Raw genomic sequence first — 14,183 nt, forward strand, 5'->3', positions numbered from 1 at the left:
TTTCTTGACAGATGCTGAATGAATAGAGTAAGGATTAGAAAACAGTAGCTCCTGGCTCAGGACCTGAGTACTACAACCCCAAAGCAGCTTGGCAGCTCACCTCCCTCTGCAAGATGCTTGTGTTCCACTCGCTGTGGTCTGCCCCATTAATCTTCTCACCATCAAACTTGCTCTTACCTCTTGCTTCCTGCATTAAGTTCTTCTAACAGAAGGATAATATATTAAAGGAATAATAATAACACTGATAACAATAGTCTAAGAAATACATACTTCTTTCTCCATATTTCCCCTTGTTTCATTAGTCTCTCAGCAAGAGCAGCATTAATCACTGGGACAAGAGATAAAAGATAAAGTCCAATTTGAATTTTGCTGTGTGCTACTGAGAATGTATGTGTGTGTTCAGGCAGGAGGGAGGGAGGCCGCAGGATAATCTGTCATTTTATATATTTATGCTGTTGGAGGCAGTCAGGACTGGTTCTCCATTGTTACCACAGATTAAAATCATTCATGTCCTTATACTTTCATTGGAGGTCATCTTTCAGGAAAAGGGAGATATTATGACCAAGTTAAATTCAAGCTATTTCTGCAAATCTCTGTGTATGGCCTGGACACCGAGACAATAGCTTGGATGTCAGAAGAACACAACACAGAGTATTTTTTTGTCCTTACCTGACCTGACCCCTTTTACACTGAGTTTTCTTGCTTTGAAACAGTTAGGGGAAAAGAACAGCAGCAAGTGAGAGGAAAAGGTGCATTTTAAACTGTCTTAGTACAAGTGAGTGATCCCAGCTCTTTTCTGACTTCAAACTGCCGTGGAAGAATCCATGAATCCTCAGATCTCACTTCCAGCATTTCTATTGAACCGAGTCTCAGCCAGCTTGGCAAAAATAAAAGACTTCATCCTTAGGGAAGATGGGAGTGTGGAGCCAAACAAAGACTAAAAGTAGAAGAGTGGTTAGTAGGCCATATAGTATGAGTTTGTCTTTCCCTAAAACCTTTGCTTCTCCAAAGTAGAGTTCCTAGAACCACCAGCCTACCAGTTCTGGTCAGGTCACTCTCCCTCTTTAAATGATGCTGGTTCTTTCCCATACCTCTGTGAGAGAGATGTATCTCATCCTTTGGACCTTAGTTGCCATCTGCCCTTCATCATTCATCCTTTCTGTAACCACTTTGATACATTTAGCCATTAGAGCATTTTCAACATTTCCTACTCTCTTATTCATACCTCCTATAAAACTACTGGTATTCCCTGGGAATTGTCCTTACCCAGAAATCAATTTCCTTAGAACACCTAATCTGAGACCCAGTAAAAGGGACAATACAGCACAAGTCAAAAACTCTAAAAGTAATTATTAGGGAAGAGGATCCCTTTTATTAGTCATTTTAAGGGTGAAAGGCCAACATATTTTGTGTGCAAATACAAATACCAAACACCAAATAATAACTTTTCCTCCAAAAATCCACTGTAAGAAAAAAGGGAAGCATTTATGTCCTATGCAATACCAGGAGAACTGAAATCTAGTTTTTCACCCCTTTGGCTTTATTTTTCCTTGAAAGTTTTCTGGAAACACATTCTTATCTTTCAGAATATAATAGAAGTAATTTTTCAATCAAAATGAACAACATCCCACCTACTCATATGCCATCTAAGGAAGGAGATAAAGAATTGGTGGTTGCATAGCCTGTCTTGTTAATCACTACTTTTACGAGCTGTACCGTGTCAGACATATCTTGCAAATCAGTGACAACTCATCCCACAGATGAAAAAGAAACTAGCAGAAATCCTTCTGTTTCTGTTAGCTAACAACACCATCATTCTGCAGAAAATCCAAGGCATTAATTAGATGGTTTCAGAAAGCAGGTCTGTCACAACAACACAGATGTGTTTCCAATTTCTGTGCATTCACCGAAATGAATGATCTAGGAAAGGTAAGAGGTACATTCCCACCTCTCTGCTAGTCCTGAAAACAAAACAAAACAAAACAAAAAACCCCAAAACCCAAACCAAAAAAATAAAATGGAACTATATGTTCAGGAAGCATTCTGGCAATGTCTGCAGCTTCTAGGCATTTCCCTGAAGTATATAAATAGCAAGAGGAACAGATATGCTACAACAAAACATGAGCCAATCCTCCAACTATATTTAAGCCATAACCATTGATTCTACTCCATTTGTTTCCAAGTAGTTGCTTTTGCAATATTGGCTCTCTTCATCATATCTTGTCGCTGCATAACCACTCTAGAACAACACACTTGTCCTATTCTTTCACTTGGCTTGGGATCAAATGTATGGTCACTAGAATAGCTTCAGTTCCTGAGCACTGTATTAATCAGATTTTGAAAATAATCTTTCACGTGACTTTCAAGAATCCTTTTTGACAGTGTAAATGACAAGTCTAAATGCACAAAGGGATCCTGTGCTCTGAAAAAAGTGCATACTGATGTTATTAATTTTACTTTCTGAGAAACGTATGCCTGCCTGAAGAAGGCAGGTATCAGCTTACTACAGCTATTATTTCAGCTTCCTATTCTTCCTATTCAAGAAAAAGGTGTGTTCCTTGTTCACCTAAAGGCAAGTAAAAATTTCAATAGTTCTTGATCAAGAAAAAACAAAGCATCAGAGAAAAATCTAAAAAGATTCTGAAATTCTAGAAAAGTGCTAGACCTGCCCCCTTTTACCCTCCCCTTGCTCTTTGATGCTGGGCCAAATCTTCATTTCCAAAATTGACAGGAGAACAGAACTGGGTACATGTGTCAAAAACACCAGCTGAGATTTTGCTGCAAGACCCAAATGATTGCTCAGACCTGTAAGTTAAGGGAATGTAATCTCAACCCTTTTAGAGATGAATCAGCCAACTCAGACCTTCTGTAAACTATTAGACTGAAGAAATAAAAAGGCAGTGTGGATCCTAACAAAACACACAGAGGACTGAAGCGACTACATCATGAAGTGACTACTTGCTAATGCTGTTATATAAAAACACGTTATCCAAAGAATTAGTGTAAGCTACACTTTGAGAAATCATGCTATATGCCAACTTGTGACTCTCAAGTTTACCATACACATTCAGTCACACCCCTTCTCTGGAGTCATGAGACATCATCTCCGTTTGGAGCCAAAAATGGCTACTAAGTTTAATGTTCCAATATCCCTGCTTGTAATGTCAACAAATGACAGCACAGACCTGCATATGCATGAACTGTTTTACAAGCACAACGTTCTTTATTACTGTAATTGTGCTTAGCAGAAATACAAGGCTGAGTTTACTTTCATCAGTATTTGTCAGCACTGGGGAGCATAGGCTGGAAAAATGATATTACAGCAAAATCACATTCTTCTTTTGAATGGGCACTGTACTTGTGGCTCACTTATGGCACTTCTAGAAGACTGGATCCCTATGGTACTTTTAGAAGTGCAGCACAACTGTCTTCTGCAGAGAGTGGATGAAACCATGAAAAAGTAAGATTCTATTTTAGATTATATGAACATTACAGGTAATCTGAGTATCCTGAAAACAGTATCAATAAATATAATTTAAACACAGCATACCACTTGCACATATAATACTCACTTAGAGAATATTTTTGTGCCTTTCCCATACAGAACATTATCATATCATATCCTATCATATCTATGTTTCTGATTAGGTAGCTAATCATTATGCATCAAAGATTCTGTATTTCAGTATGCACTAAATCTATTTCTCAATCACATATTTGTAAAGTATTTAGAAGTCATTTGGTATTATTGAATTAGTAACTGTAACCTACATGAACGATACTCTGCATGAAAATTTTCAACATTTGGATTCTTGCTTCCAAACTCTGCTTTCTTTCTCTGCTCAAAGCATGTCACCATCTACAGAAGAGATGTGACTGTGAATAAGTAAATACCATTTTGTGAATGTCACTGCAGAAATGCAGGAGTGTAGTACAGGAGAAGGGATTCCACTCTGAAGCATGGTAAAGTTTGGAGCTTTGGACTCTTAAAAAAAAAATAATGGAGGAAGAAGCGGATACAAAGGGCTAAGATCCAGACTCAGTAATTCTCAGCTGTGCCAATGAGCCAGTGAAGTCAGTCTTTAAAGCAGAGACTCATCAAAAGCTCTTTTTTCATTAGAGCTTTGCAGTCTTGGGATGAAAATGTCACTAGTGACTTATAAGAAGCAAAAACCAAATTAAAGGCCAATTTCTTTCCCTACCAAATTATTATCTATGAGTGTAAAAGAAAGTACCTAGGCAAGACCAAGGGTGAGACAATTTTATTTGTCTTACTGACAGTGAAAGTCTAATTAGACTGACAAATCTTCTGTGCTATTTTCCTTTGTGATATACACTGTAAGGAAGGATTTAGCCTGGAGCTGCATGTTATGGAAAGACATTAATCAAGATTATTGGACATTCAACAGAGAACACAGTTAGAAGGCTGAAAAGCCTAATGGTTAAAAATAAAGGTTGAGAACCTTATTCTAAGCCATGACAATGGGCTGGACTCTCCATATAGATAATGGGAAGATCCCCTCTTCTGCTCTCTAGAGAGAACAGTCTGCATATAATAAATCATGAACTGGCATTCTATGGCTCTAAGATCATAGCTGAAAACATCCACAAGTAATTTATTCTTGTCACCTACAAGTTACAGTTTGAACAGTTAGGCAAGTGTCATTTTCTGCATCTCAAGAAGTTGAGTCATGCCCTGGATATGTAACAGAGCACACAGTTTCTGGTTCCTCATGGAGAGCATAACTTTATCTGTATTCCCAGAAGGGTTCTGATCTCTTTTTCACAGAAAACTGTTTTGATCTTGGGTCCTCAGCCATCCATGCCATAGGACAGGCTTATTAGGGACCTGCCCTAGGGCCTCCATTTGGATTTGATGAACTGCGTGTGTTTGGAATGGAAGATGTGTATCACAATGGATGATCTCTAGACTACCTTTAGTAATTAACTTCGCACAAATTGTTTGAAAACTGAATGACCCAGCTGGAAACAAAGACAGTATGAACCACATAAATCATACAGAGAGTGTCCTAAAAAGCTTTGAACAGTGACTCATAAAAGAGAATTCTGACCACTCAAGCAGCTGCCATGGAAGCAGAAGACAAGAGGATGAGTGTCACTCTAACCTGTTTTCACAGAGGTCTCCCAAACCAAAAAAAATCCCTGAAGTACTTCATTAATAACTGAAGTTGTTATTTAAATCAGCAAATAGGGACAAATAGGGATTCCATGATCTCAAACTAATGAAATAACCCTGTGAGAAGCAAGAGAACCTTGCAAGAATGCAGTGTGGCTCAGCACAGTGACTCTCATGTAGAAGCAGTCTGCATGGCATCTTACTGCACCCCACAGAAAAGCTAGCAGGTTGTCTTTCAGCCTTTGTGGCTAATGTGGCAAAGCAGAAGTCTCAGAGAGGATATTATCATCACAGGAGAGTCTGATGTGTTCAGGCCCTGAGATGAAGCAAAAAATTAGTACATGCTACTTCTGGATTTACTGTACTTAAATCCAGGACAAAACTATGTGTGAGAAAGTCAAATCAGTGCTTCTTCTTGTGGCAATGGAACACAAGCACCATTTACAACTCACTGGAACAAACACAAGTTGAAACTTCTTTCCCTTTTTTTTAGTTAGCAAAAAAGTCAGGTCTTGCTACTTCCTTCTCTGAAGCACAGGAACATTCCCAGCAGTACAGCATAAAGCCATATATCTCACCTGTTTCTCACTCCAATCCTAGCTGTTCTCCTTTGCCTTGAGTTTTACTACCATGCAGAAATTTAGTATAAATTTATAGACATTTTAAATGCTAATTTCAGTGCCACTGGGTATTTCCAGCAATATTTTTCTCTCAATTTCCTTTATCTTGGTTGTTTGTCCAAAACTATATACCATGTCTGAGATCTTCAAAAGTTGATGCATATCATGGGCCTGAACATGTACTGTGTTTTTCTAAACCTCTTCATTTTCCCAGCTGTTTTATTCTAACTGTGCTCTAAAATACTCCTGTCAGTACTCAGACTTCCTAACTGCAGGAGGTGTCCTGGTGTGTGTTACAAACAGAAGATATCTTTGCACTTATCATGTTCTTCTGTAGTTTCTTAATGAGTGATGTGTAAATCTAAGTCCTTCTGAAATTCCCCTGGATTTTGTAAGACTTTGTGATTACTGACTTGATATTCTGCACAAGGTTTATATGCATTTCAAAAAAAGGAATAGTTTAAGTTACTTACATATGAAAATGAGTAATAAAAGTAGCACAGATACTCCTAACAGAGTAAGAACAGTAATTCTTCATCATGATTTGTGCTATTTCGCATTAGATGCTTCACTTTTATTTGTATCATGCCAGGTATTTCTACAATTGGGCAGAATCATTCTGTGCCAAGCAACGTGCATATGCAGAATAAAAGTACATTTTGAACCCAAGTCCAAAATGTTTCTGTATCCACGTGTAGTATCTTGTTTTATGCAATCTTAGCATAAAGCAAGATACTACACGTGGGTATAGAAACATGGATAATAAAACAAAAAAATGTGACAACAGTGATTGACTTGATAAACAGTTGTCTCAGACCATCATCAGCCTAACTTTTTGACTATTTTTTGTCATGCATCACGATGACAAAAAAGTTTCACTGGAGTTGGAAAAGTAACTTGCTATTGCCTTTTGTATGGCATCAGGAAGCAGAAAGAGTCCTATGATCAAATCTAAGAGGAGAACAAAAAGTGCCTGAATCGGAATCAGAAAAGGCTAAACTTTAAACAGCTTTGAAAGCGAAGAATAACTGTTTATTTCTAAGCAGAAAAGAAAAGAGAAATCTGGAACAAGGTAATAATTAACTGTATTTGTACCTCTCATAGACTTAGGTGCATATATTTTATGTTTCCCAAAGAGTAAACTAGCTCTATTAGATTTTTCCACCACTTAGATCTAAAATTGTCAGCAGGCTTAATGATGGTGATGTTGAACACAAGCAAGATAAAATAACCATTAGGCACCTGGAAAACCATGGCTGGAGATACTGCCCAAACAGGAAAAGAAAATTTCTTCTCACTTTCACCACACAGATACTGCAACTTAAGCAGACAGAATCAAATTCCACCAAAAATAAAGAAGAAAGCCAAACTATCTCTGCTGCAACAGCAATAAAATGGCCCAATGTTGAAATGCAGAAAGTTGTAATGGAGGTACATATTGACCTTTATTTTTCTTTCAGCGGGTAGCATGAAGTGTCAGAGAGTTATTGCTTTAATATCAGCTGAGATGAGGCCATTTGTTGTGGTGCATGTGTATCCAGGAAATCACTGCTCTAACCATGTTTTTAGAAGCACTTTGACACTTTATTAAATCTTCTTGATGCTCTTTCAGCACACAATGGTCTCTGTAGGCTGAGTGAACTGCCACGTAGGCTAGGCAGGAAGCTTTCAGAAAGAGCTCCTTTTTAGGCAAGCCAGCATCATTTCCAGCTTGACCCAGCCCATAAAAGTCCAGGGCCGTTTTCTGTCCACTGCTATAGCTAAACACAGTTCTGCTGCCTTTAAAAATTATAGAGGGCAGGATAAGAACGACAGAATTTATCATTCTGGAGATATAAGAGTACAAATATTTTCTCTAAAATTAGAACTACTCACTGCAGAGAAGGAAATGCTCACAAAGTTGATGAAAAACAGTGACAAAACGTGGGGTAATTTCCCCTCATTTAGCTGAAACTTAAAAAATCACCTACTGGGTGTTTGAGGCTGATAACTCAATTAATCCCAGTCCTGTTGCCATCTGGATTTACAGAGTACCAAAGCGGGCACTGTTAAACCTCAGTTTGGAATTAATTACTCTAATAGCTGTAAATTCCACTGCAGCCAGAGATACCTCACAGAATTGCTGTGATTGGAAGGGACCTCTGGAGGTCATCTAGTCCCAACCTCTGGTCAAGTAGGATCATGCAGAGTCAGCTGTCCAGGAGTATGTGCAGATGGCTTTTGAATTTTAACAGCATGGACTCTCCAGAACCTTTTGGGGCAACCTGCACCCATGCTCAGTCACCCTCATGTTACAAATGTTTCCCAAAGATTAGAGGGAAAGTCCTGTGTTTCAGTTTGTGCCCAATGTCTCTGGTCTTGTCTCTGGGCACCACTGTCATCTTTACACTCTTCCTTCAGGTATTTGTATACACAGTTAAGATCCCCCCAATGAGCCTTCTCTTTTCCAAGATGAACAGTCCCAGCTCTCAGACTTTCCTCATACAAGAAATGCTCCTGTCCCTTACTCATTTTAGAGATCCTTAGCTAGAGTCTCTCCAGTAGCTCCATCTCTCTAATGATTTCAAAACACATTTCATTCTAGTTGATAACACAATAACATGATAGCATCCTGCTGAAATAAATATTCCACAGCTCAGATTGGTTAGTTACATGGTTCTTTGCACAGACACTGAGAGCCAATTAAAGGTGTGCATTTCTCATCAGTACCATTTTCTGGCTGCCACAAAAGTTGTTCCAAAACCACTGCATTTTAAGGGTTGAAATAACTACTTTGGCACAATTAAGTCACATAATCTGAAATTAATTTTTTATTTAGGAATGATTTTTACCAAATAGATGGGAACTGCTCTATGTTGGAACATCTACATTTTGCAAGAAACTGATCTTGACAGCATTCCTTCAAAATTCTCTGCAGGAAGGCTATAAAAGAGAAATAAAAAATGACTCCAAATGGAAGGAATGCTCCATTGCTTTTCTCCTCATTATGAACTTCACTATAGCAGCAGTTCATCCTGTCATAATAATAAATAACCATACACCCACCTCCCATTAAGCCGCGTAACTCTCTTCAGAATACATTTCCCCACATATGGAACTTTTGAGACAGTTAAAACCTTGTTCTTGTTCACATTGTGACAATCACACACAAATGGGATTGCACTACATCAGGAGCAAGATCCATTCCCACTCTTACATGTATGAGCCACAACAATTCAGCCAGCTGTTTGTCCTGTGCCCAACACAGGAGGACAACATTTTTAAAAAGAGCATTACTCAGAGAACATAGCTCCTATGAACTTACAAATGAGCAGCAAGACGAATTAAGAACTGAAGGAAATGGAGAGGACTAATTGACTCACCTGGATGCTGGGCGGTGAACGATTTTTTCGGGTGGTAGTGGTCGCCATCGTGGTCGTGGTTTCCATGACCGTAGTCGACATTTCCGGTGGCACCGATGTTGTGGGCGTTGTTCCCAAGATGGAAGGGACTTCCCCAACGAGTCGGACGCTTCCATTGATTTTAATGTTGGGGTTGTTCTCTGCCGCCATGTTCAGCACTTTCAGGCCATTGTAATAGAGCCCGGAGAGCTGGCCTTGGAAGAGACGCCCTCTGTCCTTCCCTCCTATGGCTATTTGCGCCTGGGTGTTGAAGATCGTTAACTGTCGTCCTAGTGAAGGGGGTGAATAACATTATTGACAGACATTTCCTTCAGCTTGTGTACTACATTGAGCCCTGGCCCAAACTGATGGACAAAGGAGAAGTAGATTCATTCTTGGGAGTGCATATGATGACTGTAGAGAAAGAGTATGGAAGTGTGGTGCCTAAAAGTCTTTAATAAGGATGATTAGCCTGGAAGTATGAATACCTAAAACTGAACTTTATACCTCAGCATCCACTCACACATCAAAACTCTAGAGGATCTTTAGAAATCTGAACCTGTTCTTTTAGGATTGGATGAATTTTAAACTAAAAATAGGACTTCAACATGTGGCTATTTTTGTACTATCAATTCAAACTGCAGTACCTGTCAAGCTTTAGCCCATAAATAAACCTCCTTTTGGACTTTTTGGTAAAAGCATTAGATTAACTCATAAAGCCACTTTTAACAATGCCAAGGTTTCAAGGGTTAGCTCAAAAACAGTAAAACATCAGGTAAAAATGAAGCGATATAAGAAATAAGTAGGACTGTTATGATAGGATCAGTCATGATCTTTCACCTGTAAACTTCGTGTCGTGAGGGCTTGCAAATCTTAACCCAAGAAAGAACACACACAAACATTTCTGATGTCACTGAAAGAGCAAAGCTTTTGAAATACTGAGGATAACTGTGCTTCAGATGGTTAAGCCCCAGAATGCCTTACTCCGCTCTTACAGACAGTGAAATTCAAATGTAGGCAGGTTATATGGTTTAGTTGAGGTCACATCTTGAGTGTTAGAAGAGGTCCAATATCATATGTAATGAAAAATACAATCATGAAAAATAAATCTAGTAACAATTGCCAATTCACCTAGTTCTGCAGGACACTTACATCACATTCAGCCTGGACTGCTCTATAAATACTGTTTATGTCCCAGGCTGCACTAGGTTTACCATGTTAAGAAATAAATCGCTTCATGAAGTGCAAAGGCAGTGCCTATAATTTCACTATTCCTCAAAAGATTAGGGGCATGCCACCTGAAATCTGCTGAATTAGCAGACAACTGGACTGGACATTGCTCAGAAGGGTTATCAATGCAGCTTCAAGTCAATAATCATTTAAATATCTTGTGCTTTCCCATTTTTATGAAGTTTGAAATATGTTTTCCAATCCCATTCCCACTCCCCAGTTCTCATTCACCACTTTCTGCCTAGTCCAGGCTGATGAGAGGTGCAGAATGCCACCATGTAGGAAAGCACAACCTATGATCCACTGCTCATTCCTCCACAGCCAGTGGTTAGAGTAGATCAAAATACATGGGGGAGCTCACCAATTTTGGTCGTCGTGGCAGGTCTCGAAGTCAAGTGGTGATGCGGTGTAGCATCATCTTATGGTGACAGGATGGACCATGGGGAAGAGAATGGGGACAAGAGAAGAAATGTATCTGAAAGAAGTTCCTGTCCCCAAAGAGGCCCTAGCTAACTAAGCAACAGCATATGGAGAGGTGTAACACACAGACATGTGGAGGTGGGCTGCACATCCCTTGTGCTCCTCACTCTCAGATTTGTAAATGGAAAATCAGGAGTTGGTCAGGGTGGAGTAAGTGCATTGATGAAGAAATGAGAAATAAAAATGGGGTATAACCTTCCCCTGGAAAGTGTTGAAACACCTGATGCGATGTTCTGCATCTCAGGAGGTTTTAAACTTGCCAGAGGCAACATGTCTCTATTAAACACCAATAAACATGCACTGAAGCCACACATCCTCAGAATGTATATAGAGCCTTTACTCTCGTCTATGACAAAAATAGGGCCCAGTGACAACATCTGTTAAGATATTCATCCCTCTCAGGCCAGCTCCTGTCTGAAATGGCACTGTAGAGGAAATGGCACTGTACACTGTAGAAGGTCAAACTTCTGTCCCATACCATGTCCTCAGAGCTTGCTTTTCTATTCTGTCATGCTGTTTGGATTTTATAAGGGATGTGCTATAAGAACCTTACTACACCATTTTCCTTTCTCTATATATGTTGCCTCCCTCCAGCACTATAGTCCTGTCCATACTGTCCCTGCCCCCAGCAACTCAGACATGTCACTTGCAATTGTTCCCTTCTTCCCACCTCACGCATGATAGAGGTAAAAATGAGTAAAGAAGGGACTTGGGAGTAAAGGGACTTATTTCACTAATCTTGAGATGTTATCCCTAAAAACAGATGGACGATAATGGTCAGTTCAGTTTTCCATTTGCATTTCCATTTCCTTCTTCATTTGAATTAATTTAGTATCTTTTGTCATATTTTGCCAAAGAGAAGAAGGTGGAAGGTGATAAGAAAGGAAAATCTTTTGTGGTTCCAGGTGGGAGAGCTCCTCAAACAAGGATAGGAGAGGAGTTCTCTCACTTTTACTGGAGGGTTATGACTCAGCTCAGGATATCAACTATTCTAACCCAAGCTCATAGCATGGCTTTACATGTCTGTCATATCTCTTGCATTATTTGCAAGAATGAAGAGTAAGTATATTCAGCCTGAAAAAAGAGACCATGTCTCCAATTCTGGGCCTTCATCTGCATCTTCTAATGTTGAAAGAAAGTGTACACCAAGGACGTGACCCTTTTCCAGTAAAAAAAAAAAAAAGAAAAAAAAAGAAATTTGATTGTGTATTTTGGAGTCTTCACTGTTAAATGGTTTTCCAGATCAGGATTCATGCATTGCACTTACGGTTAATGCTGGAAACCACACTAAAAATGTGTTTGCTAAAAGAACAATCACGTGTTGCAGCTACCTTGCAATTCCTCATTCTTTGCTCTAAGATGGTGTGCATGTGCATGGTAAAGACACCAGGGAACATGGAATGAGAATGAGAAAAATATTTGGAGAGAATATACACTTCATTCTGCCACCATATGTCCCTTCTGATCATTCGCTGAATGGAATTTAGCTGAAGCCTTTACTTCCCCCAAGTAAAATTTATCTGGCCACTGGATTTTATTGATGAACTATTTATATTAGTAAATTCTACTAGGTATGTAATTCAATTCTGCAGTCCTTTTTTTTCCACAGAGAACTCTTCCTACTGCTATATTAGTGTCATACTGAAGAAAAATAATGAGGTGTTTTGTTAAGCATTCTGAATAGTTCAGGCTCTTGTTTCTTTGCTCTTTCATTGTATTCTTCATTCAGAAAACTGAATTCTAATTAAAAATACCACAGAGAAATCTGAAGTGCAACTTTTCCATAGCTCTAGAGGAGATTTTGGGCCTGATTTTGCAAATCCTAATTCATACTAATAGTACTTGCTTCAAAAGTGCAGCCACTTACATCAAGGAGACTTTACAGGTAAGAGAGATTTGAATAATTAAGTACTTCAGGGATCAATCCTTTTGATGAGATGCTTCTGGGTCTTTATTAGCTCATCCAATTGCAGAACAGGTAGCATCTGTGCCTTAGCAGACACCAAGTATTCTGCTAAGGAAATCTGCTGGATTTATGACTACTGAAGTTGAACAATTTAAGACTAACACTTCTTTTTATATTCACATACATAATCTCAATGAAGTTAATAGCATTTAATAGTTTGCTTATTACTCATGCAATTCCAGACTGTAAACCTGGGCTCTAAAAATTATCTTAATTTATAGAATTTAAAAGCCCTTCAAAGCCAATAGTGATGCCACTTCAGAAGGATAATGTGTTATATTTGTTTTCCAAGAATGAACTATTTCATTATTATGAATAGCACAGCAGTACCAAAGGAAGACCAAATCTATAGCATTCAAAAATGTCAATCAAGAAGTGTTTCATCTTACCTCACCCAAACCAAGAACTCACATGGGCAAGACAGCTATTCTATATGCTGACTCTTTGATGAATCTATTCCTCCATCCATCAGTTTGTCTTCCTCCATTTTGATAGGAAGCTACCCTTTCACTCACCCTCTTTATAAAGTCTTTGGACAGAAGGTTTCCATGTTACATTAATTGTTAGATTGATGACCAGACGGATGAGCAGGCTGGTGAACAGCTATATAAATTACTCATTCTAATGTTTTTTAAATTTCAGTGGTACTTGTATTGCTGAAAATGTCTGTCTACTTTGGAATGAACAAACCAAGTGATAATATTGTCTCAGGTGTTACACTGCACAATGTCACTCCCTGACACATAATGGAAAGACTGAATTTCCTTTCACTTTAGTAAAAACATAGCCCTATCCTTCAAGCCTGACCACATCCAGTGCTTTGAGAATGCCTGAAGACTCAAATATTGTCTCTTTTAGACTCTAGTGCATGTGTGATTGTCTTTTAACAAAGCATCAATATCCACAAAAGGTAGACTTCAGTTCAAAACTTCAGGATGGATTACAAATGAAACTGTCTTGGCATGCTTTTAAGCTCAAACTTGAAGCTTTGACAAAGTAAAAGATTTTGTGGAAAACCAAAAATGAAAAAAAACTAAAAACCAACAAACCCACAACCAAACAAAAAAAAAAAAAAAAAAAAAGATGGGTTTCTCAAGCACATGAATTGCATCAAGGAATTAGACATGCATCTCTTTTAACAAAATTGAGGCAATCATTGTCTTTAGTGTTAAAGGGACTTTAGCAATTCAGACTTACCAAAATTATTCTCTTTTTAGTGTTAAACTTTATTTATCTATTTTAGTTTGATCTTGTAAATTAATAGGGCACCCCACTGAGACTCAATAGCATTTTCTGTTTATTGTTATCTTCAAATTTATTTACAATTTAGCTGAATTAACTGTTTATGACATACTGGTGGTAAAAAACCA

At 38.5% G+C, this 14,183-nt stretch overlaps 1 protein-coding gene across 9 annotated transcripts in view; it reads right to left on the reverse strand.

Annotated features, from left to right (window-relative positions):
• The window catches only part of NRXN3 (neurexin 3), a gene marked incomplete at both ends in the record, with an annotated part of 894,988 nt that overhangs the window by 95,054 nt on the left and 785,751 nt on the right, over positions 1–14,183 (reverse strand). For all 9 annotated transcript variants that reach the window (XM_084208337.1, XM_084208338.1, XM_084208342.1 and 6 more), the window contains one exon: positions 9,120–9,427. In XM_084208337.1, coding sequence (XP_084064463.1) covers positions 9,120–9,427 — 308 coding nt within the window. The remainder of the gene's footprint in view (positions 1–9,119; positions 9,428–14,183) is intronic.

This window comes from Fringilla coelebs (genome assembly GCF_963513975.1).
Source record: "Fringilla coelebs genome assembly, chromosome: 6".
In the NCBI taxonomy this organism is placed as follows: domain Eukaryota; kingdom Metazoa; phylum Chordata; class Aves; order Passeriformes; family Fringillidae; genus Fringilla; species Fringilla coelebs.